The 24,533-nt window shown below is 39.5% G+C and overlaps 1 protein-coding gene across 1 annotated transcript in view; it reads right to left on the bottom strand.

The window, feature by feature from the left end:
* Nucleotides 1–1,659: 1,659 nt before the first annotated feature.
* Nucleotides 1,660–24,533, bottom strand: part of LOC126303635 (chymotrypsin-1-like) — a 34,046-nt gene continuing 11,172 nt past the window's right edge. Inside the window, exons 3-6 of the mRNA XM_049991789.1 lie at nucleotides 13,361–13,499; nucleotides 11,106–11,222; nucleotides 8,793–8,942; nucleotides 1,660–1,855 (exon numbers count right to left, since the gene is read on the bottom strand). Coding sequence (XP_049847746.1) covers nucleotides 1,718–1,855; nucleotides 8,793–8,942; nucleotides 11,106–11,222; nucleotides 13,361–13,499 — 544 coding nt within the window. The 3' untranslated portion in view covers nucleotides 1,660–1,717. The remainder of the gene's footprint in view (nucleotides 1,856–8,792; nucleotides 8,943–11,105; nucleotides 11,223–13,360; nucleotides 13,500–24,533) is intronic.

Here is a 24,533-nt window from a genome sequence, read left to right as displayed (position 1 = left end):
GCTTCATGTGGTTAACAGAGCCCGTGTTATGTTTGGAGTAACATTTAAATCTAAAAGAAACACTCTCCTTTACAAGAATGTTTATACACATCTCCAAGTAGCTGTTATCCGTCTCTTGTAATTCTCGATGATCTTTCAGTTGCCTGGACACTTCTTCACTGCGAAGAAGTAACTGTTTCAGAGTTTTAACATTAACTGTGTAAAAAAATTCTTTTAAATGATGCCATGCAAAGATATCCGTGAAACCTAGAAAACAATAATATACGAAGCCTCTGTATATTCTGTAGGCACCATATGGCACAGGTAACCAACGAAACACAGCGGGATGGAAATGTGAAGCCCTTATCGCCACGAGCAATCTACCTTTTTAGTGGTAGTTGTAACGAAAGTGCGGAGATGCTTCTATGCAGAGAGTAGGCCGTTATGTAACAACCACCTCTGCAGAAAAAATGTCTTTCATACATTGGGTTAACAGTCCCTGCCATACAGTCACTTATTAGTGTCCACAGAAGGTTGCAGAACGTAAAAGGTGCGTCTTGATACTCCGTAACTGTGGACTACACTACCACACTCTTACGTTGAAGCAGGTAAAGTATCTTGTTTTATGTCCTTTTGAACCGCCTGCCGTTTTCGATTGTCATGATATAGATAGTGATTTCAAACAATTCTTTGCATGGTTTTTCAAAATTAATATTATCTTAACTGAAAAGTATGAGTCTGTACTTCATATCATTTTCCGGTCATCTGTATAGAACATGATCTGTAATGACGAAACAGTGACTGCAGTTAATCAACAGGAATATACTGCATATAGTGCACTAGCAGAACATTAAACGGTCCACGAAAAGTGAATAGTCCGTTTATGTGTAGAGATACATGACTTTAGTTAATACACATACGAATAATATGAGCGAGCTTAGACATATGAGACTACTGTTAAACCATGTACGGAAGCTATAATTTGTAAATACTTTGTATCATATCCTGAAACATGCTCCTTATTCTACAACAGATGGATGACAGTGATGTGGGACTGTGATTTTATTGATCCTTTTTCTTTTGTAATCAGCCTTTCTTTTTCTTCTCGCTTCTGTTTCTGAGTAGCTCTGTTGCATGTTTTGCTTTTTAATCTATATTGCTTGATTTCAGTGCCCTAATACCAGGCAGTAACTGTATCCTATTCCCAGTAGAGCTGACATCGTATCTTTCAGCTACGAGAAAGCTCGGCGTATATTCTCCGTCGTAGTCACTACTGGCTTCCCGTATTGTGTTACACACATTATTGTGCCGGAATGTAGCTCAAATTCTGCAGCAAAGTATACGCTATAACGTAACATTCGTCAGCCTGAACTGGGGTTAGTTTCCGCAGTGGAGCTCTACCGACTGAACCATTTAAACAGTATCAGAAGTTTCAGTCTGCCAGAGTAAACTCCACTACCCTCCAAAAAAATCTTCTGTCTGCCAGTATACATGTCAGAGTGAAAGTCCCCGTCAGTCACACAATTTCAGTTTCATACAAACTATAAAAAAAAAAGAAGGAATTACATAGCAGTGTGGCTAGTACAAAAGAAGATAACATGAACCCGAAAAATGATTGGGACAACATATAATGTAAAGAAGCTGTTAATTATTACGACAGCCAAAGGAAAACGATATAAATAAAACACTCTTCAAGTCGCCTATATTTCTCCTTTATTTATTGTTTGAAGGCGATCAACTATTGCGCGTTTTCTTTGATCCAGTCGACAAACACGGGGACCCTGGTGTAGACGCTCGGCGATTGAAAACAGTAGCGACTGAAAGAAACCAGGCCCACAAGTTGCTCGTTCACGTATAGAGGTCCTCCAGAATCACCCTGAAAACATATCATCGTATTACAAAATTGAAATAAAAGGCAAAACACTTGAGACTAATTCGAATGGTATTAGCGCAACAACACACTGTATAAGTTGCGTGCGTGGCTGCGATTGTTCTAATGTTATGATCCCTTGAACGCCAATGTATACTCATTACCTATTATGGAGCGGTGTTCACACTCAGATAGAAATTTTTATGAAATATCGCTGTCCCTTTCGATTGTTCTTATTCAAACTTAGTCATTTTCCAGGAGGAATTCTGCTACAGATTTCGTGCTTTAGCACATGTCAGAACTTAAAAAAGCAGTATACATGTTGAGGGATATTTTCAAATTTTTGTTTACGTTAAAGCACAATCCTCTTTTTCTGTTTTTACTTGATAATGCGCAAAGATCGAAGGTGCAGACGTGGAAATGATATATAAATAATTTTAAAAGTCGGAAAGAAGAATAGTGTATTTTAAAATGTAATGTTTTTCTTTGCATACCGAAATATACGGTTGCCGAGGTGTCAGTACCGTAAAAAATTTAATAATACCATGGACTAAATTATGTACAGATAAGAAAGAGAATGAAAACATACAATAGTCGTCGTAACTGTAGTAGCCAACTTGTCATAAGGAAGGTAACGTTCGAACTGAAGAAATGTTTACTGTGTGAGTGTTTCGATTGGTATTTGAGTGCTACATCCTCGTACATTATAATGGTGAATTTTCAACAGTCTGCCCCAATGAAGCGTAATAGGACGTCTGTTGCTTTCAATGTAGATAAAGACTTGTCAGTCAGGATTAAGAAGAGTCCTATTTCATCGAAAACTGACATTTTGACGCTGTGCTTCTGCATAAAAAGTAGGTTGATTCTTTCGAATGCGATAAACTAACACAAAAATCCCACAAACGTCAGACAACAAAGCGTCACATCAGACCATCACGCTGTTAGCACAAAAGACGGGAGAAAGCAGCAGAAAATATGTCCCACTACTATTTTATTACAAAATAAATTGTTTAAAAACACAAATTGTGCTTCCACACAACCGCAAACGTGGGCAGCCAGCCGTTAATAACTCAAAAAATAACAAGCTCCACACGAAAGATCGGGTATATGTAAACTCAGTTGCCAAAATTGTCGTTCCTACTATATGGGACAAACTAGTAGAAGCTTAGAAATTCGGTTCAAAGAACATTTAGAGTCAATAAGGTTGAACAAATCATTAAAATCTGCATTTCCAATGAATACAACTTACAACTGAAATGGAGTAAAAAGCATTAAAGACCACATCCAAATACTGCACCATGCTTAGAAAAGTAGAAATGAAGGTACATAAAAGCCAGTTACCACATCATCTCCTCAATGTACAGACAGAACTAGGTACAAACTTTCGATCACCTGCTTCCTACTTTGAAACGTGCAAAAACACTACTCCCTTTGACAACAACATGCAGTCAGTAATCCAACATATACACTACACTAAAATATAGCAGCTCTCTCAGTCACACCTTAATACAAATGTTAACTTTACTTAAACTGAGAACTAGCCATCTTGTGTCAATATAATTTCTACTGTTGCAATATATATTTATTTCTCACTACTTGGTTGGTTCCCTCTGTATACCACAGAATTTACATAATATTATTTAAGTAACATGTCCTAAGAAACTGGTTGCTACATTCGTTGACTTTATTTAGAGTTAATGCTCATTGAATGATAAATGTATGTAATGTAATTTTTATTCTTTGTAAATTTTCTTCTGCCAAATCAACGTATATATTGTAATGTCATTGAGAGAGAGTTTCTGTGGTAATGTTCAATTCGTGATATCGCCCTCTTTGTTTACACTTTCGTATGTGGCAAAAAATTCTTGCAAGCGCGCGCATGTCTGAAAGTGTGCGTATATATATATATATATATATATATATATATATATATATATATATATATATATATGTGTGTGTGTGTGTGTGTGTGTGTGTGATGTTTTACGCCTTGTGGTCATGCACAAATCAAACTAGTGCTGCATATACTCTACAGTATTTTGTAAATACAAGGCAACAACATACCAACACAATAACAGTGGATTTTCAACGTAAGTAAAATATAGCAACACCTTAGGCTTAAAGATATGGTCACACTGTGTTCGATCGTTATGGAGGATGCTTAAGTCCAGATAAGTCATTTCTAACATAGTTTTTTTATTGTAGGGCTTCATCATCCCAAGAATGTTTCATCACGAGGTGGAATAGACAGCCTAAAACTTACGTAAACTTCAGCAGCAGCACATCTTGACGTGAACTGCCGTCCGACGATGAAACTGTCGGTTCTAAACGGGTTACACGGTATTTAACACATAGCATTATCTTAAATTGTTGCTTGCTGTCTTCTTCTCTGAAATAATCCATTTATATTAGCTAAGATTGTTCGCTGACGAAGCAGTTGTTCAAGGACAGTATCGTCACTGAACGACCATAGGATATGCTGGGGAAGAATACAAGATAATGCTTACAACAAAGACAAATAACCTGACAGTAGCTGATTGCAGGGTTAGAGTGAACGTCACGTCGTATAAACATTTATAGGTCGGCACGAGAGTCTTTATTAAATGTTGTGTACACGTAAACTTAGCACTATGAAAGGGGAATAGAAGATTTAGAATAGTTGGAAGGATTCTGATAAAGTGTAGTGTTTTTGTGAAGGAAAGTACATAAAAGACAATAGTGCAATCGTTTTTACAGTATTAATCCAACGTCTGGAATCCGTGTAAAGTATGCATTACAACAGAGACCGTCCAAAATCAAAGATCGCAGCAGAATGGCATATAACAAAGAAGTTAAGAGGATTTAATTGGAAAACATGGAAAAAGGTTCTTTAGTTATTCCTGTTATATATATTTAGAGAAAGCTGAAGAATTCGCGACCCGTCTGCTGCCACCGTCAAATATCTAGTATAGGAATCATGAGAATAAGAGACATTAAGTCACTCACATAAGCCCCTGTGGACTCAGGATAGCGTCCTTGACGTCATAGGTCCCGGGTTCTAATCCACTCGCTGCTTAAATTTTGAGTATAAACCATCAGCAATGGTGGCCGAAGATATCCAGTATAAGAAGACACCCTCGTACTTCTAAGGGTCTTGTCAGAGACGGCAGGGGAGTGGACAAAGATTCACGGCACTCTCTTGCTCTTGGGGTGGTAAATTGCCCCTAAAAGGAGGAAGAATCAACGATGATTAATGGTAAGAGGATGGAGAAATCAATGGTAATCACTGAATTAAAGATACATGATGTCTATCCACAGGACTGTGACCTGTAATTGGATAGTGTGATGATTATATCTTCATTGGCATAAGATTCCGGAATGGTCCCCCATTAAGTTCTCCAGGAAGGAGCTGTCAAGGGAACGGTGACAATGAGAAAAAGACTCAATAACTAACGAGAGGGTAACGTAATACATTTCGGGTGGTGGAAACTCAGAATTTTCAACTTAGTAGGGAGGCTAGAAAATTTAAAAAGGTAAATGCTAAAGCTCGGCCTACAGGTAATGGGGATAAGTGAAGTGAAAGTGAAAGAAGAAAAGAATTTGGTGGTCGGGAGAGTATAGTGAAATATCAACAGAAGTACAACATTGTACAATGGGGTAGGATTTTTGTTAGAATAGGAAGATACGGTAAAGAGTGAGTTACTGTGAACAGTTCAGTAGCAGGCTTATTCTTGTCAGAATCGTCAGAAACCAACACCGACAATACGAGTTCAGGTGTACCTGCCGACATCGCAAGCAGAAGATGAAGAACCAGAGATAGTATACTAGCATCTGCAACGGGTAATCCACTATGTAAAGAGAGACCTAATGGTCACGGCGGATTGGAACGCGGGTTTCATGGGAAGGAGGACAAGAATGGTCTATGAGAGGACACATGCTTGGTAGTAGGAATGAGAGAGCAAAAATACTAATTGAGTTATTCAATTAATTTAATTTAGTAACAGCGACTACTCGGTGCAAGAATAGCAAGAGGCGGTATCTTTGGGAAATATCCGTACATACGGGAATATTCCAGTTACGTTACGGTCAGGCAGAGATTCTCAATTCAGATATTGGCTTGTAAAGCTTACCCAGGACGAGATATAGACATATATCAGAGTATATTGACGACGGAGAGTAGGCAGAAGTTTAAGAGATTAGTCAAGAAGAATCAGTGCTCAAAGATGTGGGATCGAAAACAATAAGGAATTGAAAGGCATGCTTGAAGTTCTCTGAGGTTACAGATATTGGAATAATTAATAGTTCAATAGGCAGTTCAATTGAAGAGAAAAGGATATCTTTACAAAGGCCAATCACAGAAGTTGTGAACAAAAACTTACGTACATGGAAGATAACTACTAGAAACCACGGGTAACAAAAGAAATACTTCAGTTGATCCACGAAAGAAAGAAGTACAAAAATCTACAGGAATACAGAAATAAAAGCCACCTAGGAATGAAATAAATAGAGAGTGCAGGAAAGCTAAGGGGAAATGATTACTTGAAAAATGTGAAGAAATCGAAAAAGAAATGATTGTCGGAAGGACTAAGTCAAAACGCAGAAAAGTCAAAAGAGCCTTCAATAAAGTTAAAACTACGGGCGGTAACGCTAGGATTGCAATGGGAATACCATTGTTAAAAGCAGCATATATAATGCATAGATGGATAGAGTAAATAGAAGGCCTCTATGAGTGGGAGGACTTCTCTTATCACGTAATAGGAGAAGAAACAGAAGACGGCAGGGAGGAGATAGGGTATTCGGTATTTCAATGGGAATTTAATAACTTGGGACGACCTAACGTCAGATAGGGCAGAAGGGATGCACAACATTAAATCGGACTTTATAAAATCGTGGAAGGAAGTGTCAACAAAGTGACTATTCACATTGGTGTGTAGCGTGCATGAGACTCGCGATATACCGTCGGACTCACCATCGTCCCCACAGTTCCAAAACCAGTAAGAGCCGACTTATGCGAGAATAGTCTAGCAATCAGCCTAACAGCTCATTTGTCTATGTTTTGACAAAAATAACGAACAGAAGACTGGAAAAGTAAGCTGAGAGTCCGTGAGATGACGATAGGTTTGGCTTTAGAAAAGGTAGAGGTAGCAGAAATGCACCTCTGACGTTCCGGTCGATAATGGCACCAAGACTGAAGAAAAATCGAGAAATGTTCAAAGGATTTGTTGACAAATTCTGAGAAAAATAGGGTTAAGCTGTAGGGAGTAGGGAAAGATAGATAATACCCTTTCTGTACAACAACCAACAGGGAACAATATGGAAGACCAAGAACGAAGTGTTTAATCTTTGCATCGAAGAAACAATGACAGAAATGAAAGAAAGTTTCAAGAATGGGATGAAAATTCAAGGCGAAAGAATGTCAATGATAAGATTCGATGATGACATTCTTATCGCTAGTTAAAGTGAAGAAGTAATACAGGATGTGTTGAATGGAATGGTATAATGAGTACAGAATGTGAACTGAGATTAATAGAAGAAAGTTGGAAGTTATGAGAAGTTGCAGAAATGAGAACAGCGAGAAACTTAATACGATAATTGGGAATCACGAAGCAGGTGAAGCCGCGGCATTCTTCTACCTAGACAGCAGAGTAACGCATGATGGAAGGAGCAAATACCAGAGCCAAGAGAAGTCTGTTAGTATCAACACTGGCCTTCATTTACGGACTAAATTTCTAAGATTGTACGTTTGTAGCCCACCATTGTATGGAAATTAGATATTGACTGTTGGAAAACCGAAACACAAGGGACTCGACACTTTGAGACATTTTGCTACAGAGGAATGTTGAAAGTGAGATGCAATGGAGGGTAAGGAATGATGGCGTGGAATAGAATATATGGAAACCACTGGCAAGAAGAATGGACAGCATGATAAGAATTCTGTCAATACATCACGGTATAGCCAGCATGGTACTGGCGGGAGCCACAGAGGTTTGAAACTCTACGGATGGACAGTAGAGGATAACAGAGATTGAAATACATTCTGAGAAAGATTGAAGACGTAAGTTGGATGTACAGTTTGTCGCAGGAGAAAAATTTGTGGCAGTTCGCATCAAAAAAATCAGACGACTGATGAGAAAAAAAAATACAGAATTTATATGTGAATGTATATGTGTTCTGTTTTAGAAATACGTATTCTGGACGCTGGTATTGAAAGGGTTATGGATTTATATTAAATTTGTGGTTGAATGGTTGATGTTGAAGGATGAAACGGGAGGTGAGGAAAGGTAACAACTAAATAAAAACCTGGTTAGTTAAGCCATGTAATGGTAATGTAAGTGCTTATATGTTCGTACTTAACATCCAGTCATTTGCACACACACGAGCATGTATGCACACACACACACACACACACACACACACACACACACACACACACACACACACACACACACTAAGGAATATAAAAATACAATATACATAAATAGCAAAAAAGTTTTAACATTTTCTTGCAGTTCGTCCAGATTTCAGTTTCATTTCTTCATTTCTGCTTTTCTTCGCTGATCTTCCTTTTTTCGTATCTTCAGAGTGAAATAAACGTATTGTAAATAAGAGAAATGGCAGAAAGTTTTGAACTTTTTCCAACAACCGGTCGTAAGTGGCCGCGCGGTTATAGGCGCTACAGTCTGGAACCGCGCGACCGCTACGGTCGCAGGTTCGAATCCTGCCTCGGGCGGGATGTTTTTAGGTTAGTTAGGTTTAAGTAGTTCTAAGTTGTAGTAGACTGACGAATTTAGAAGTTAAGTCCCATAGTGCTCAGAGCCATTTGAACCTGTTTCCAGCTATGTTTATTTAATTTTAACAATCTTCAGTAGAACAACTATTAGTATACATGGCAAATATTGGTCTCAGTTTATAAAAATGTTCATTTGTATAACTGTGAAAGTAAAAATAATTGAAATGGACTTACCCCACAAATCCCGGAATAACGGTCTGCTGCGCAAATGTGCTCTGGTAGGATTTTATTAAATTTGTATTCTTTCTGACATTCTGTGTTGTTGACGATGGTTAAGTTTGTTTTCTGAAGCCATGGCGCCAGCGTTTCGTTCCCATATTCATACTGCAAAAAATATTTGTTATTTAAGTTCTGCATATAAATACGAAATGTGTTGACAGGAACTCTGTTCATATGTTGACTTGGAAGTCAAAGATTGCGTTTTTTAGGTAAACAATTGACTTAAATATGGACACGGTCCCTTTTTAGCTCAGTACACATTGGAACAACGAAGGTTTTGCAGTAAGTATATTTCCCCACAACTGAAGTTCCAGAAATACTGCAAAATACGTAGCTACAGTTTTCATGAAGTAATTACTGGACCCAAAGTAGTGGCAGTCACAAGCTCTTTAAATTTAAACAGGGCTGGTAGTCATAGGGGTTGACATCCATTCATTTGTTTTGTCCAACTGATACGGAATACTTCCATTTATTGTTTTATTCCGTGCCAGAAAACTTCAGCTCCTTTGATGCAGGGTCATTGGCTCCCATTCTCCTTCGTCTGCTATTTCTGGGGTCTTGTTTCATCCATAGGGATAAACAAACATACTTTTCCAGATGCATTTTCCTTTCATGAAATTTCACTAAAGGCGCACCCTACATTAACAAAACATGCTCCTACTTAATCTTCATGTGAGATGCTTCTGATTCATTTATTTCAGCAGATATTTCATTACACTTTCAGTAATTCAATATCGTACTGTACATTGTACAGATTTTCTCATCCCTAACAGCAGTTTTGAAATATACAACAAGTGGAACATCTTTAAGAAAATGATTAACACTTTTGAGTTCAGAAGACAATGTATGTTCTGGAAATGAAGGAACAGATTCTTCATAAGACTTCGTTTGGTATTGCATTCTTACAACCAACTTGCTTTTGTGCTTCTTTATAAACTTCGCGGAAATACGCATAAAACAATCAGTCAAAAGAAACTTCTTTTATTATGCAATGTAAAAATGTGTTTTCCAAAAAATTTATATTTCTCATTTGGTAGAAGAATAAGTAAATAAAAATTTTATGCCTGTATCTAGCTTAAAATTATCCTTGGCAGCATACCACTTCACACGCATACCCATGCCCTATCAATAACAGAAACCAAATGTCACTAATATTAGTATCATATTTGTGCTGTTTGAGCATCTCTTCACCTTCCTTTGTATAAATAAAAATCAAAAATATAATACTTATAAAGCTGAAAAATCAAACAATTATAGTTGCGAAGGGCATATTCTTTCAGGAACTATTGTCTCTGCATATTATCAGTCTCTCTAGTTAAATATATGGAATTCAAACACACAATAAACTGGAATAAAAGAAAAAGAACTTTCAGAAATTAAAAGATGCACTGTATCTCATGAACTTATACAATTGAACCTTGATGTTTCAGGTCTAAGACATACCTGTAGAGTGATAAATAGAGAGCTATTGATCAACCGATACCAGATGGTGCTAAATAACTTTTACATGTTTCATCGATTCAGAGATGTAAACAGCCTTACAACTCTATAGTCTTAGCAACGATGTAAACAGCAATGACGACTTTTTGGGACCAGTAATACATCTTATCTTTCAATCTGCAAACACAGTCTTGAACGGTATCTTATCTTTCGCATATCAGAAAAGCGGGAAACCAAATACCACATAGAAGTGGTCTTTCAAAACATTGAAGAGATCGACTTACATTGTAAAATTATTTTAATATAAAATTTTTCATGGTTTTAAAAAAATAAGTACTTGTTTTGCAGAGTATTTCCATTTTGTTAAACAAATTTCAAAGAAAAAGTGAGGTGAAAACAGAGGATATATTTTGAAATTTTTGTACCTGGGTTCTATGTCTGAAATCTATTTTTCTTAGAAATATTGGATAATATTTGAAAACTCTTTGCTGAAATGATGAAAACCTTCGAAATTACTGTTGAAAGTACTTGTTAAAATGATGGAAAGTACGTAAAGAATAGTAAAAATACTTAAAAAGGAAGGATCATTTATCTTTGTTTAGATTTACCTTTGTTTAAATTCTGTGGTCATATGCTAGAATAAAAAAAAGTGAAATTCTGAGGAATTTCCAAGGAATTTTGTTTATTTGACGATTTGGAGAAAGTGAATTAGAACAAACATTTATACTTTACTCTAGGAGATCAGAGAATGTCATGTGGCAACAAATCATTCTTCCATTATTACCAGTCTAGCTGTTCAATATTCCAGTAAACTGCAGCTCTGCTTACCGACAGTTTGCCCCATCCAGCGGCGACAGCATTCGCCCCATCCTCCACCTCCTGGCCCTGCACTGGCAGCGTCACAGTAGAGATTGTTACTCCATCCACAGGTAACGGAGAAGACACCTGTACATGTGCATGATCAACGCTATAGCCAACTGCGTATGGAAAACAATGCTCCACAGTATCGGAAATTTACAAGTCTGCTGTGCTTATATATTAATTTAAAACTTCATGTCTTTTATAATCTTGCCTACAATGAAAATTACCACGTTCTCAAAAAGAGAAAAATAAATTATTTTTATCATTCTCAGATGTTCTGAGAGTGAACCTCTAACCAGATACAACAGATGTTAAGGCACTGTTTCACTTTCAAGAGATGCACTCAAGTGGGATAGAAGAGCTGTACTTTATGATTTATACTTTATCTTACCTGCAGTAATGGGACTCCTGAACTTCAGCTAAATCAATAAAACGAAATGAATGTAAACATCATCCTTGATAAAACAATAACTAAATGTCAGGCACATGTGTCCAGCAAAATTTTCCAATTTTTAGCCAACGGGTCAGAGAAATTTAGGAAAAATTTCAGCTTATCTAGCAAATTTCAGTTGCACTGAATTCAGCCTCTGTTCTCTAAAGTAAGTACCATGTGCTTCAAGCATTTCATTAAACGTAACTTTTTTTGATTGGGCACGTTTGTAATGCCTTCGTTTAATCTAGTTTCTCTTTCTTCCACTCACATATTACTGATTCTTCAGATTTTTCCTTTTTTCTTCCATTTTGTAATATCAAATAACACTAGCAACATTACTTCATTTTTATAATGTAAATAGACTAACAATATTAATTTACCAATTCAAGTTGTTCTATGAGTTACATCGAGCAGAATTTATCTCTTCAGACATAATCCAACCTTTCTAGATATAGATGTAACAGTTACTCTTGTCTAAATTTTCTACACCACCCAATAATTACAAAACGAAAAATCTATAAATTGACAGTATAAGCACAAAAAACGTATTTTACAAGTTTGGTTCTCTCTTACTGGCGCTCTCGTAATTTTCCTTGTGCTTCAAACTTACCTGCATTTCAGTTTGTCTTCCTGTATTTAACAGATTGGTGCAGGGTAAAATCAAATATTTAGGATATATTTCCCATTATATTCTATGAAATGTGAAATATGAATTCTTTGCTTGGTGTTAGCATGTAGAACTGCTAAAATTGCGGGATTTAGGGTTTTTTACTCTATATACTGAAATACTAAATTTCTTTTAATTCTGAGTAAAATTCGAAAATTTATTGAAACTGTGTTTACAAATGTGATACACAAGATATTTTTAATTTTTTTACCTCTTTTATAAACATCTAAATTTTCTGAAATTCTGTTTAATAAATTTGGTTTTCTCAGACTAAAGTCACCCAACTCCGATAATTTTGTGGTATATTAAATTTTTATGTAGAAATGTTTTTAAATTCCATAAAATTCTAGTTAACAATAGGGAAAACTTATCTGCCACAATATCAGACTACTAACCAGAGAAAGAATGACTGTGGGATAACTACACAGAAAAGGTGCTTGAAGAACCTGTTTTCTGACCACGCCAATGATCTGGCAGCCATCACTTTAGGTGCGAATGGTTGTTCTTTTACAGCTGGGGAAATTTTGAAACAGATTTGTGTTGTTTCTTCGCCATCATTAGTTGCGACAGTGCAAATACGAGTATGTCTGTGTACACACGTTCTGTAACAGCTCTGTTGATACAGAATAACTGACCGAACATGTGTCACCTAGAAAAGGTACTAATTGTAATCACTTTTGGAAGTAGGAGGAAGATTGAGTGAGTTTAAATATGATCATTACAAAAAGGCCACATAATTTCATTGTGTACAGAAAAGAAAGAGATGTCGGCCATGAACTTATCAAAAGAATTATCCAAACGATTAACGCGAGCAGTTTATGGAAGCCATTGAACACTAAATGTGAATGACTTGATGGCGATTTCAATAACTATCCTCTCAGATGTATGTCCAACTAGAACTGTTATAGGAGACGTGAACGGAGGATCCACATTCCACTATTTCGATAGTGACAAGTAAGTAACCATAAATTGACGATACTTAAAATTGGCTTTTGCATTATGATCTCGAAACAGTGAGTGATCTGCGACATTTCTCCTGCAGTATACCCTAAGTGAATACAATAACGGAATGTAAATAATTGTATGAAATCCACCATATTTGATGCATATTTGTAAACTCACCCGCAGCAATGCTATATCTGCAGATGAGGCCACTAGACCAGTGTAGTTCACATGTACGATGTTCTGCTCCACTTGGTGGATGGACCCTCCACTGGTCTGTGAGTTTGTGCCAGCCAGTATGTACTGCTGAGACGGTACGCTGGAAAAAATCATTAATTGTCAGAACGAGATATCTGCCAGAACACTGCCCTCACATATGCACTAATAAGACAAGCTGTCCGTAACAAGTGATTGTGACGATTCGCAAGCTGCAATTACTATTTTTTATTTTTTATTTTTTTCTGAGGAAATACTGCGATGTTAAGTCAAGACCAGTCTGATATGTACGTTTCGTTTTCTCCCACAGGTTAGCTTCACTGGCTCAAGGTGGTACACATCCTTGTCGTACCGAGAGGTCGTACTTCGCAAGTCCGGAATAGTTTTAAGCAGCGCACAAACAGGGAAAAGAGGTAGTGTTTTGACTTTGGAGAAGGGGGCGGAGCGTACGATGGTCAGGGAAGGTAGCCTCCGCTTGACGGGGTCAAATGCTGATTTCAACGCCCGAGACAGACAGGGAACGAGGGTCAGGCAGCCTTGTAACCGCCGCTGACCGGAACAACAAAGGTGAGTGCAACGTGCTGCTGCTGTCCAACAGCCCGCCGGTGCGGGGCGTGTAAACAGCATCGTGCTGAATACTGTGGAGCTGAAGTCATGTGTCCCACTACGAAAAGTACAAATAAAAATATTTACTGGTGAATAACGACACATCTGTAGGTAGTAGTAGGAAAGCAGAGATACTGCCATCAACAGAATAATGCAGATAGTCTACCTTCGAGCAAATCTGCCAATAATCCATAGAACAGCGGTTCAAAACAGAGTCTACTATACAGCCAAGTCACGAAAGTACGGTGAAAGAGAGGTAGAGCCTTCGACACAGTAGGATTCGAAGTACCTGCCAGCCGCCTGGCGTCCGTGTTTTCTCACCGATTTGATGTCAGTGGCCAGGTCAATATCACCGCCCTAGTAACTCTCACCGTCCGTCCGCCGGCTCAGACGTTGCTAGTTTACGTCGTAGGGTATCGACCTCACTTTCGGATGACAGAGATATAGCAACCCACCACCCTTGAATCGGAGCCCGGTCGATATCGTGATACGGGAAGGGAAGAAGTGTGAGTGGGCAAGACAGCCAAATGTTCGCAGGTCATCTCAACGTGTGGTATCACCGTGTCCTCTGCGGGCGCCATGTAAAGAAGTGCTGATCTTGGAGCAGGCTGGAAATGGTTTTCCGGTCTCCGGATCCATGCTCGCAATCAGTGGCGCCAGAGGTGCAAAAATGACCGATTCCACGAGTTTCCAACTCAAACGGTGCTGAATCTAGGGATGCAGGGATTCCAGGTGTGATAGTTATACCAAGACAGCTTTATTGGCGGTGTTGCTTACGTCGAGACAGATACAGGTAGGTGTGCTGCCAGTTGGTTGGGATGAGGCTTGCAGCCCCTTCCGCATCTATGTACATTTTAAAGGTCGGGACGAACTACACAGCTTCGCCGTTGGAGGTTGGGTGGAACGACGCTACTATAAAGTGAACTATTACGGTACGAGACACGGAATCGTGAAACATTCTGGGTCAACATTGATGCCTGTTGTCCGAAAGAATTGTTTCTAGAGTTTCTCCTTTGCTGGAGCGCCTCCATGGGTGCTACTATTTCGCCAAGCTTGGAATTCTTGCAGGGCATACTGGTCGCTTTGACGTGCAAGTCATGCAGGAGTACCTGCCCTCTCGATGTCCTGCAAGATGGTGGGGTGGGAGGCATGCCACCTTGTTATGGCCTACATTCGTGTCGTCACGCAGTGGACACCGTGCATGAGATTTTCACGTGCTCGTTATGTGGCAGCGAAAAGATCATTCGGCAGCGATCGTTGCTTGATGTAATCATCACTGCTCCTTGTACCATGAGGATCCTCATTTTTAGGGAAAAAATTCTTGGAGTTGCCGAAGGAAGTTGGGTAGTTGGCATAAGGAAAATATGGTTTGTTCAAATAGCTCTGAGCACTGTGGGACTTAACATCTGAGGTCATCAGTCCCCTAGAACTTAGAGCTACTTAATCCTATCTAACCTAAGGACATCACACACATCCATGCCCGAGGCAGGATTCGACCGTAGCGGTCGCGCGGTTCCAGACTGAAGCCCCTAGAACCGCCCGGTCACTCCGGCCGGCCACAAGGAAAAAAACATTATTAATTGTGCCTCATAATGTGAGGATAAGGTCTTCAGCTGTATCCTTAAGAACAGATGCAGCTGAGGAAGTTAGTTTAGTGTTGTTGACATTGTGTTCCGGAAGGCGTTTCTTTGGGCAGAACAAGAAAATTAAGTTACGTTTTAAGACGACGTTTTGTGTTGTGAAGGAGATATCACTTTTGGAAGCAAAATGTGATGACTAGTGCTTTTTTTCGATCTGTCAATAACTGATGACCTGAAGAACAATTTGGACGTGTATGCGTTGGGCTCTTCATGCTCATCATCGGTTTTGTGATAGAGATGGCGACGATCCATGAGACGCACAGGTAGCCAGATTAGGATTCTGATGAGTCATAGGTCACCTTACGAGGAACTTACTTCAGATAATGTTTTAAATAGTGGAAAGATTCCTGACATTGCCGTGGGCATTCATATTTTGCAGCGTTCTTGCTTAGGTAATTTAGATGTCTGGTGTTCTGTACGACAATTGGCATCAATAATAATTATTATTTTGCCAAGAAATTACTGAATGTCTTTTAAGTTCGTAGGCAACTGGACTTTTCCTATGGCTTCCGCACGTTGCTGCGACGGTTGAAGTCCTTTACAACTCAAAATATGTCCTAAGTACTCCACTTACTCTTGAACGAATTTGCGCTTTTGTAGGCTGCAACTTAGTTCATTGTCTTGTAGTGTCTGGAACAGCAGACGTCTTTCTTATTAACACTTACATATATCATCCAAATAAGTGCCTGTCTTCAGAACATTCTGAGTCAGCTTCTCCAAAAAATGCTGGAGCACTAGCAATTCTGAGAGGCAGCGCATTGTATCTGTACAATCAAAATGAAGTGTTGGTGGCCATGAATGGGCGTTTAAGGGCAGTTGTAAATAAGTTCCTGATAAACCAGTATTAGACAACCAGAAGGTCTAATTCGAAATTCAGAACACCTCTTAACGGTTCTGTCACTGATCTATCTCTGAAGTAGCGAGGCGCTGCAGATGCGTTAACTTAATGTCAGCTATATAATTATATGCGCACGTTAAAGCTGAATGGTAAAGCTGCTAATACGATGTTAACGTTGTCTATTATTTTAAAACTGAAAGAAGAAAATGCGTTCATCCCAAAAATATTTTGTGCATGAATTGACGGTACAGCCAGGAAAGTAATTGGACAGCTAATGTTTTTGTACAACGCCCTTACTGTGCATTTATCCTACAAAGCTGTGTGGTGCTTGCTGCAGGATTGCAACCTTTGCGATGTCTGCTGATGAAACGGAGAACCGATCTGAGGGTAGTTTTCCTCAGTCTGTGAAAGGGTTCTGCTATTTTTATAACCTATTTGAGCTGCGTTGTCGATGCTGTGCGGCTGTTGCAAGCTGCTGATGCTTGTCCCTCTTTACAGCACTACCCACAGAACGTTTCCCTACTCCGGGAATGACTGCGCTTATGTTTAACAAAACAAATTGAGCAACGTCCTGCTATTCCTATAGCGAGGCTGGGCAGGATGTACTCGCCGCTGCTAATTAATTGTTTTGGCTTTATGTCAAAGTCGATGCTAGGGATTGATGAGGGGGAAGATAAACTTCGTCCGCCTCAGTAGCTGCTCGGTGTCAGAGCGGCAGATTGCTCACCGGAGTACCCTGGGTTCGATTCCCTGGCGAGTAGGAGACTGGGTGTTGTGTTGTAATGTTCGTATCATCATGACTGACATTCCACTGTTGAACGGGTGTATGGGCACGTCCCAAAAGCCTGAAGATAAAAAGAAGAACTTGACGAATCTGTAAGTGGGGGATGTTGCTAGCAGACACCGGACAATATATGATGGCTGGTAAGACGAGCTTAATTGAAAAGGGGCGTTTACAAATCAAGGGGATGGTTAGAGAGTTCTCCTAGGAGGTGGGAATGAAGGTCATTGATATTTTGGCCACTGACTGTATTTTGCACCAGACGGCGTGCGCAAGGAGGCATGATGGTAGTGACATGTGATGAGTCCAAGGTGGAAGTGGGTAGTATGTGAAAGACGGAATCGTTAGATCAGCAGTTAGCTCTTTTAGAAGACTTACTGAAATATAAGAATAAAGCCAGTGTGTGCGGAGTTTCCGGGTGTAGTAACTGAGGTACTGGGGGTTCCGCGATTGTTAGAGTACTGCATCGAATTAATGGATAATGTTCCATCCAACAAACCATCCCAGATATAAGCACATCCGAGGATGAAGTTATTAAAGGAAAAATTGGAAAGGGAGTAGAACATAGTATAATTCTACCATATAAACCCTCATAAGCTGTTCCTTGGTTCTTGGTTCCTATATGAAAGGGCGAGACCAGTCCTGCATTAGATTACCGTGAATCAAACAAAAAAGGTAATATTGAGATAAGTACCGTTACTAGATTTGTAACCATGTTTCATATCGTTTAAGGGAGTGCAGTATTTACTTTATTAGGTCTTAACCAGACGTACAAATAAGTAACTTTGGAGGAGGCTTCAAAAGCGGTTACTGCATCCATAAAGGACTGGAACTTATTTTAGTTCAATCCTGTACGGCTCGGATTGGTGACATGGACGGTAGTTCCATCCAAGTTCGTGGATGCTGCATTTTTTAATTTAAGATTTAAGTATGTTTACCATAGTACGAGTGATTGGGTCGTCTAAAGTAGCTTGATCCCGGAACATATACAGAACTTGCGGGAGGTGTTCGAGCGGTTAAGGAAAACAGGACCATCAGTAAATCCTCAGAACGTGGTTTTTGTATGTTCTGTGAATTTCCTACGACACATGATTTTAGGGGAAGGAATCTGTATTGTAATGTTTCCGTAAGGTGAGGTTCAACAACCGGAAAGTAGTTAATAAAACGCATTTAACCATCAGCTGTTTATTTGTATCATTAGTCATCTGTTAGTTTTGGTTATTAACCATCATCCAAGATGTAGAGTACAACAGATTACCGGTAGTTGAAAGCATCCCATATTCTTTTGAAGCTGAATAATATCGAAATTATTCACATAAATCGCACAAAAACAAAATTTTTGTCAGGTGTTTGTTCAATTTCACTGGATAACATCGACACTGTTGTGCTTCAAAGGAATCTGTTGTACCCCTCATGCTCGATGATAGTTAATAACCCAAATCGGTAGATGACTAACGGGAAAAATAACGAGCTGAAGGATAAAATGCATTTAATAAAAGAATTTATGTTGACCCGGAGAAATTGCAAGCCCTAAATCAATTGCTTATAACTTCATAATATGAGGCAAGTTGCCATGTTTTCTAGGTTTGTCACGATATCAATTTTCTGTCAGAAATTTATTGTGGCTTTACACAAAATGACGCTCTCCTTAATGAACTACTTAAAATGGGATGTGAATTTCTGTGGAGACCTACGCACGAAGATAAGTTTATGGCCTTAAACAAGCGATAATATCCGCATCAGTACTGCAGAAATTTCACAGGGAAGCCGTTACAGATCCGTCATACATCCTGATGCCTCTCCATGTGATTTCCATACTTTTAGAGCCGTGAAGAAAGACATTCGTTGCCGACGAGATAAATGTGTTAACAGTTATGGCAAATTGTTTGGAAATAATAAACAATTTAACTAATTTTTTCCCATCTGTCTCTATGATATTTTATTGACATCGCCCCCCCCCCCTTTATTTTGTTGTTAGATTCATTGATATAGATGGATATGTCCACAAAATGTACTGCGAATAGAGTTAGTAGCGGAGTGCCGCTATCATTTTGTGAGCAAATCTGTGAGTATGTGTGAAGGAGTATTCCAGCAGTAGCTTGTAGTTGGCGAATGCGTTGCGGTGTCATTTCAGTTATAGCTACCGAGCTGTTGAATTTTTGCGAGAGAGGCCAGGTTCACTCGGCGAAACCCCCTAGCGCAGCATAATGCACAGCACAGGCATGGGGAATTCTGCACCAATGGGTTTCAGTCGTGTTGCCAAGAACATGACTAGGGGTGGCTTCAAAAATGGTTCAAATGGCTCTCAGCGCTATGGGACTTAACTTCTAATGTCATCCGTCCCCTAGAACTTAGAGCTAATTAAACCTAACTAACCTAAGGACGTCACACACATTCATGCCCGAGGCAGTATTCGTACCTGCGACCGTAGAGGTCACGCGGTTCCAGACTGTAACGCCTAGAACCGCTTGACCACCCCGGCCGGCTGCGGGGGGAGGCGCCATGATATAACATATGCTTTGCTATCTTGTGTACAGGGTGAAAAGTATTTAAACTGACAAACTCTAATGTCTAATTTCCTATGAGGATTATTTAAACCGGTGGAGGGCGCATTGCAATCTTCTGTCGTTAGAGGGCGTATTATTCTCTTCTTTTGTAGGCAACTGTTGTCCTCCAGTGTAGTAGTGCATTGTCTCTATTTACTAATGTTGCGATATACCTGGAGTGAGTACAATGATATGGTTGGTGCGTAATTCGTAGCGAATCAAAACGTACGAGCTGCACAACGGGTTTATCAACAACAATATCCTAATCGCCGTATCCCACATCATACGACCTTACCTGCTGTGTACCAACGTCTGCGTGAGACTGGGTCATTTAGCACATTACTTGGACAGGAACGCCGTCGCATGGTAAGAGGGCTGCAATTTGAGGAAGCTGTCTTCAAGCACATGGAGCGGGATCCTTCAATTAGCTCTCTTGCAATTGCACGTAGCATGGGGATGAATCAGACGAATGTAAGAACAGTCCGTCGAGAGCAATTATTACGATCATTTCACTTACAGCGTGTCCACAACCTGGTACCAGTTCATTATCCACCCAGAGCACAGTTTTCGCCCTGGTACCTGGAACAGTGTGAAATGCATCCTACATTTCAATCCTCTGTGTTGTTTACCGATGAAGCAACGGTCGGGTGTGATGGAGTCTTCAGCATGCACAACTCGCATGTTTGAAGTGAGGATTACCCACGTGCCACAGTTACTAGCGCCCATCAAGTGCGGTTCTTCGTTAATGCGTGTGTCGGTGTTGTTGGGGACTGTTTAATTGGGCCGTATCTGCTACCTAGGCCATTAAATGGCAGGCACTATTACAGTTTTCTCGCCAGATCATTGCCAGAATTGCAGGAAGATGTTCCGCTCCCTACAAGACAACGTGGTGGGGTGCCGCCACATTACAGTCGCCGTGTGCGTCAATTCCTGGACCGACGGTTCCCAGAAACGTGGGTTGGCAGAGGTAGTCCTGAACCATGGCCTGCTCGATCTGGACTTTTTTGTGTGAGGAGAGATGCGCAACCTTGTTGATGCAACTCCTGTTACATCAGAAGAGGATCATGTTGCCCGGATGGTAGTAGTAGTAGGAACAATTCAGGATACTCCTGGGGTTTTTGCCCGTGTCAGACAGAACATGATCCGATGGTGTAACCTTTGTTTACGTGTCAATGGAGGCATTTTTGAAAATATACTGTAACTGAAATTGGGTTGTGTTGATGTGTGGTCTCTTGATCATAAAAAAAATGGAAAAGTGTTTGTTGGTTTAATTAATTTCCCGCCAGATAAATTTTCCTTTGCCGTTTTAAATACTCCTCATAGGAAAAAATGATATTAGGAAAAAATATTTCTTTTGATGACCCGTACAACCTTCAAGAATTCGTCGGTTTAAATACTTTTCACCCTGTAAATAGCTGTCATTTTTGTAGCAGCTTAATCGGAAGTCCAGCGATCTACCCTTACGTGGGTGCTGTGCCACACGAGGCGACCACGCAGAGCTGCCGGCTTTCTGCATTAAGTCTTCCTCCCTCCCCCCCCCCCCCCCCCCCCACGACTTAGTGCCGCAGCGCATGGGGCCTCCCTAGCTCACTCCAGCAGCAGCCGTACTCCTCAGGAGATAGTGGGTCGCATCCGATGCACAACAGGCGACTTCCATCACCGGAGTCGACGCACCTCCGCACTGCACACCAGCGACCCCTGGGACACATCCACCATAGATCTGACTTCTACAGCGATACTGTCGACCATCTATGTGCGCCGTTGATGCCAGATATTTGTGGCTCACCTCACACAACAGGATCACTTGTCACCTGATGGGTACAGACACCAGCAAAACTGGGCGTTCGTGTTTCAGCAAGCTGGGCGTGAGCTAGCTGACATCTCGCCGGCCTTCTGGCTATATTCCCATGCAGTGGTGGCTTGGTCGCTACACTGCACCGACGCAGCGCTAATGTACGAGTACAGAGTGAAGTAATAATTTTGACAGCTACATTTTTCTGGGTCACCACTGCCCTGCCGCCGCGCCTCAGACCTCCGCCACGCCCCGTCCTGAAATTGTAGCCACCCACTGTTCTCACGGTGGATACAGTACTAAAGAAGTAATAAATTAAAACGTCTAATTTTTAAATTCACTCGATAATTATTTGAAAAACTAAAAATAAAAGGTCTGGTGTTTCGGAAGCTCTTAGACTGCCGACATAAAACAGCATTCGGCTGACTGGGACAATGTTTCATTCTTTTAGTAATAGAGATTTAGGATTCAGAGGAAGCAGTCAAGCCTCGCAGTAGTGCAAGGCAAATGCAAAATCCATCCCGATTTCCATAGACACACCTACAAAGCAGTTTCAAAGAGATTACTATTTCTGAATCTTCTGCGTAATTTTGACGCAAACGAATAATGGAAATCCATTTTCATAGAAATTCTATAAATTACTTTCCGCTATACCGCATATACTCTCCAAAAATATCACCATCTTTGTGTTCAGACGCTGAAATATAGGGCAGAGATGAAAGTTGTGGTGAAAGTTATGGCCTCACCTGGTGACTGGGGTTTACAAAGACTGAGCCCCCAATGAATCATGCCATAGATCCAACTTCCGGACTTCAAAAACACAATGTGGTGCCTTAAATGGCTGCAGTCGATCCGAGGTCTAATTTTCTGATATTCACTTTCGCTGACAATTTTTTGCAACTATGTGCACTGTAAGTGTTGATATATCAAGATACATTTTTGTAGCACAACCCTCAAAAGGCGCTCACAGTTACAATTGCTATTACATATGTTTTCCATTGTTTACAACCTACATTATTATCATTGGTATATTGTACGTACTGCAGGTCTATATGACTTTCCATAACACAATTTCACTCCGAAGAGACGCTTGGCATCAAGCATAAATGTAGTTAAATACATCCTCCCCTCACAAATTTAAGAGATGTGACGTTACAGAAGGAATTGCAAACATTTAGTTAATGATAGAATTAAGCTCTTTAAAGGACAGCGCTATTTTAATTTATATTATTATTAACTTAAAAGAGTTCTGCTATTTCGTATTAAATTCATTTGAATATATATTACTAATGTGGCAATCAGACTTTAATCTAGTATTATTATCACAAAAATGTCTCCCATATTATGAAAATAAATGAAATATATACGATATTTAACTCTCGAAATACCATGCAGGGCTACCATATGCCTATCTTTTGAAAGTATTACAGTCTCTTACTTTATGTTTCAACATTTGAAAAAAAAATTTATCTTTATGAAGACATTCTCCTATAAGGTTCCACATATGTTTCAAGTTTTTCAGTTACACGTAACCTAAAAACTTAAGTCTGATGTCACATTCACCAATAGATATCTCAAAAAATATTTCGAGATCCAAGGATTTACTTATCCACCGATATTTCTTTAAAAGGAATGTCGAGAGTAAAAATCAGCAAATATGAAAGAAATTACCATTTCTTTAATTTCTTGCTTTTTTCATGAAGTCATTAACACACGATATTGAAGGTGCACTGTTATTGCTATCAGGGTGCTAAAAGCTATTTTTCAAGTTCTGGACGCTACTTACACATCAGTAGTTCTTTAAAAAGTATGTTGTGAATATGTTAAACAACAATTAACGAATTTTTTCTTATTAGTTTAAAGTACCCTTCCCGCCTGGTAATGCGTGTAATGGAAAACGCCTTACTATTGCTAGTGTTAAGAAACACTGATAATCGAAGTGCTAATTGTCTCAGCTTAAAGGAGTTTTCAAGCTAATTCGAAAAATCGTCTCACCGTTTGCGAGTTTGTAATTTTTCTGAAGTTGTGGAACATTTCATATTAGGATTTATAGTTTAGTAATATTAAATCAATTGATGCGTTTGAATTACAGGTTTATTTTTAAAAAATGTGCTGAATAAAGGTTAATTTTCAAAACCGTAGTTTAATTGACTTTTAATTCGACAGAATGGCATCCAATGTTATGTCATGTTGTTATTGTGATCGTCAGTCCAGAGACTGGTTGCATGCAAGTTTCCATGCTATTCAATACTATGCATCTCCAAGTAACTACTGCAGCCTACATCCTTCTGAATCTCCTTATTCTATTCATCTCTTGGGCTCCCTCTACGATTTTTACCCACCGCGCTTCCCTCCAGTACTAAATTGGTAATCCCTTGATGCTCCACAACGTTTCCTACCAACCAATCCCTTCTTCTAGTCGATCTGTGCACAAATTATTCTTCTCCCTAATTCCAATCAGTACCTCCACCCATCTAAGCGGCAGCATTCTTCTGCAGCAGCATATTTTTGAAAGCTTCTATTCTCTTCTTGTCTCAACTATTTATCGTCCATGTTTCATTTTCTTACATGGCTGGACTCAATACAAATACTTTCAGACAGGACTCCGTGACATTTATGTTATCACTCAGTGTTAAGAAATTTCTCTTCTTTAGTAACGCTTTCCTTGTCATGGCCAGTCTACATTTTATATCCTCTCTACTTCGACCATCATCACTTATTTTGCTCCCCAAATAGCATCACCCACCTACCACTTTAAGTGTCTCATTTCGTAATCTAATTCCTTCAGCATCACCTGATTTAATTCGACTACACTGCATGTCATACGGCTTTGGAATTAGCCGAAAGAGTTGACCCCTCAACCAAACTTCTTACACTGTTATAGTCTTTAGTTATCGTTGATTCTGAAAGCATGGCAGTAAAACAGAGGGTATC

This window comes from Schistocerca gregaria, chromosome 1 (genome assembly GCF_023897955.1).
Source record: "Schistocerca gregaria isolate iqSchGreg1 chromosome 1, iqSchGreg1.2, whole genome shotgun sequence".
Classification (NCBI taxonomy): Eukaryota; Metazoa; Arthropoda; class Insecta; order Orthoptera; family Acrididae; genus Schistocerca; species Schistocerca gregaria.
This window is presented reverse-complemented; position numbering and strand designations above follow the sequence as displayed.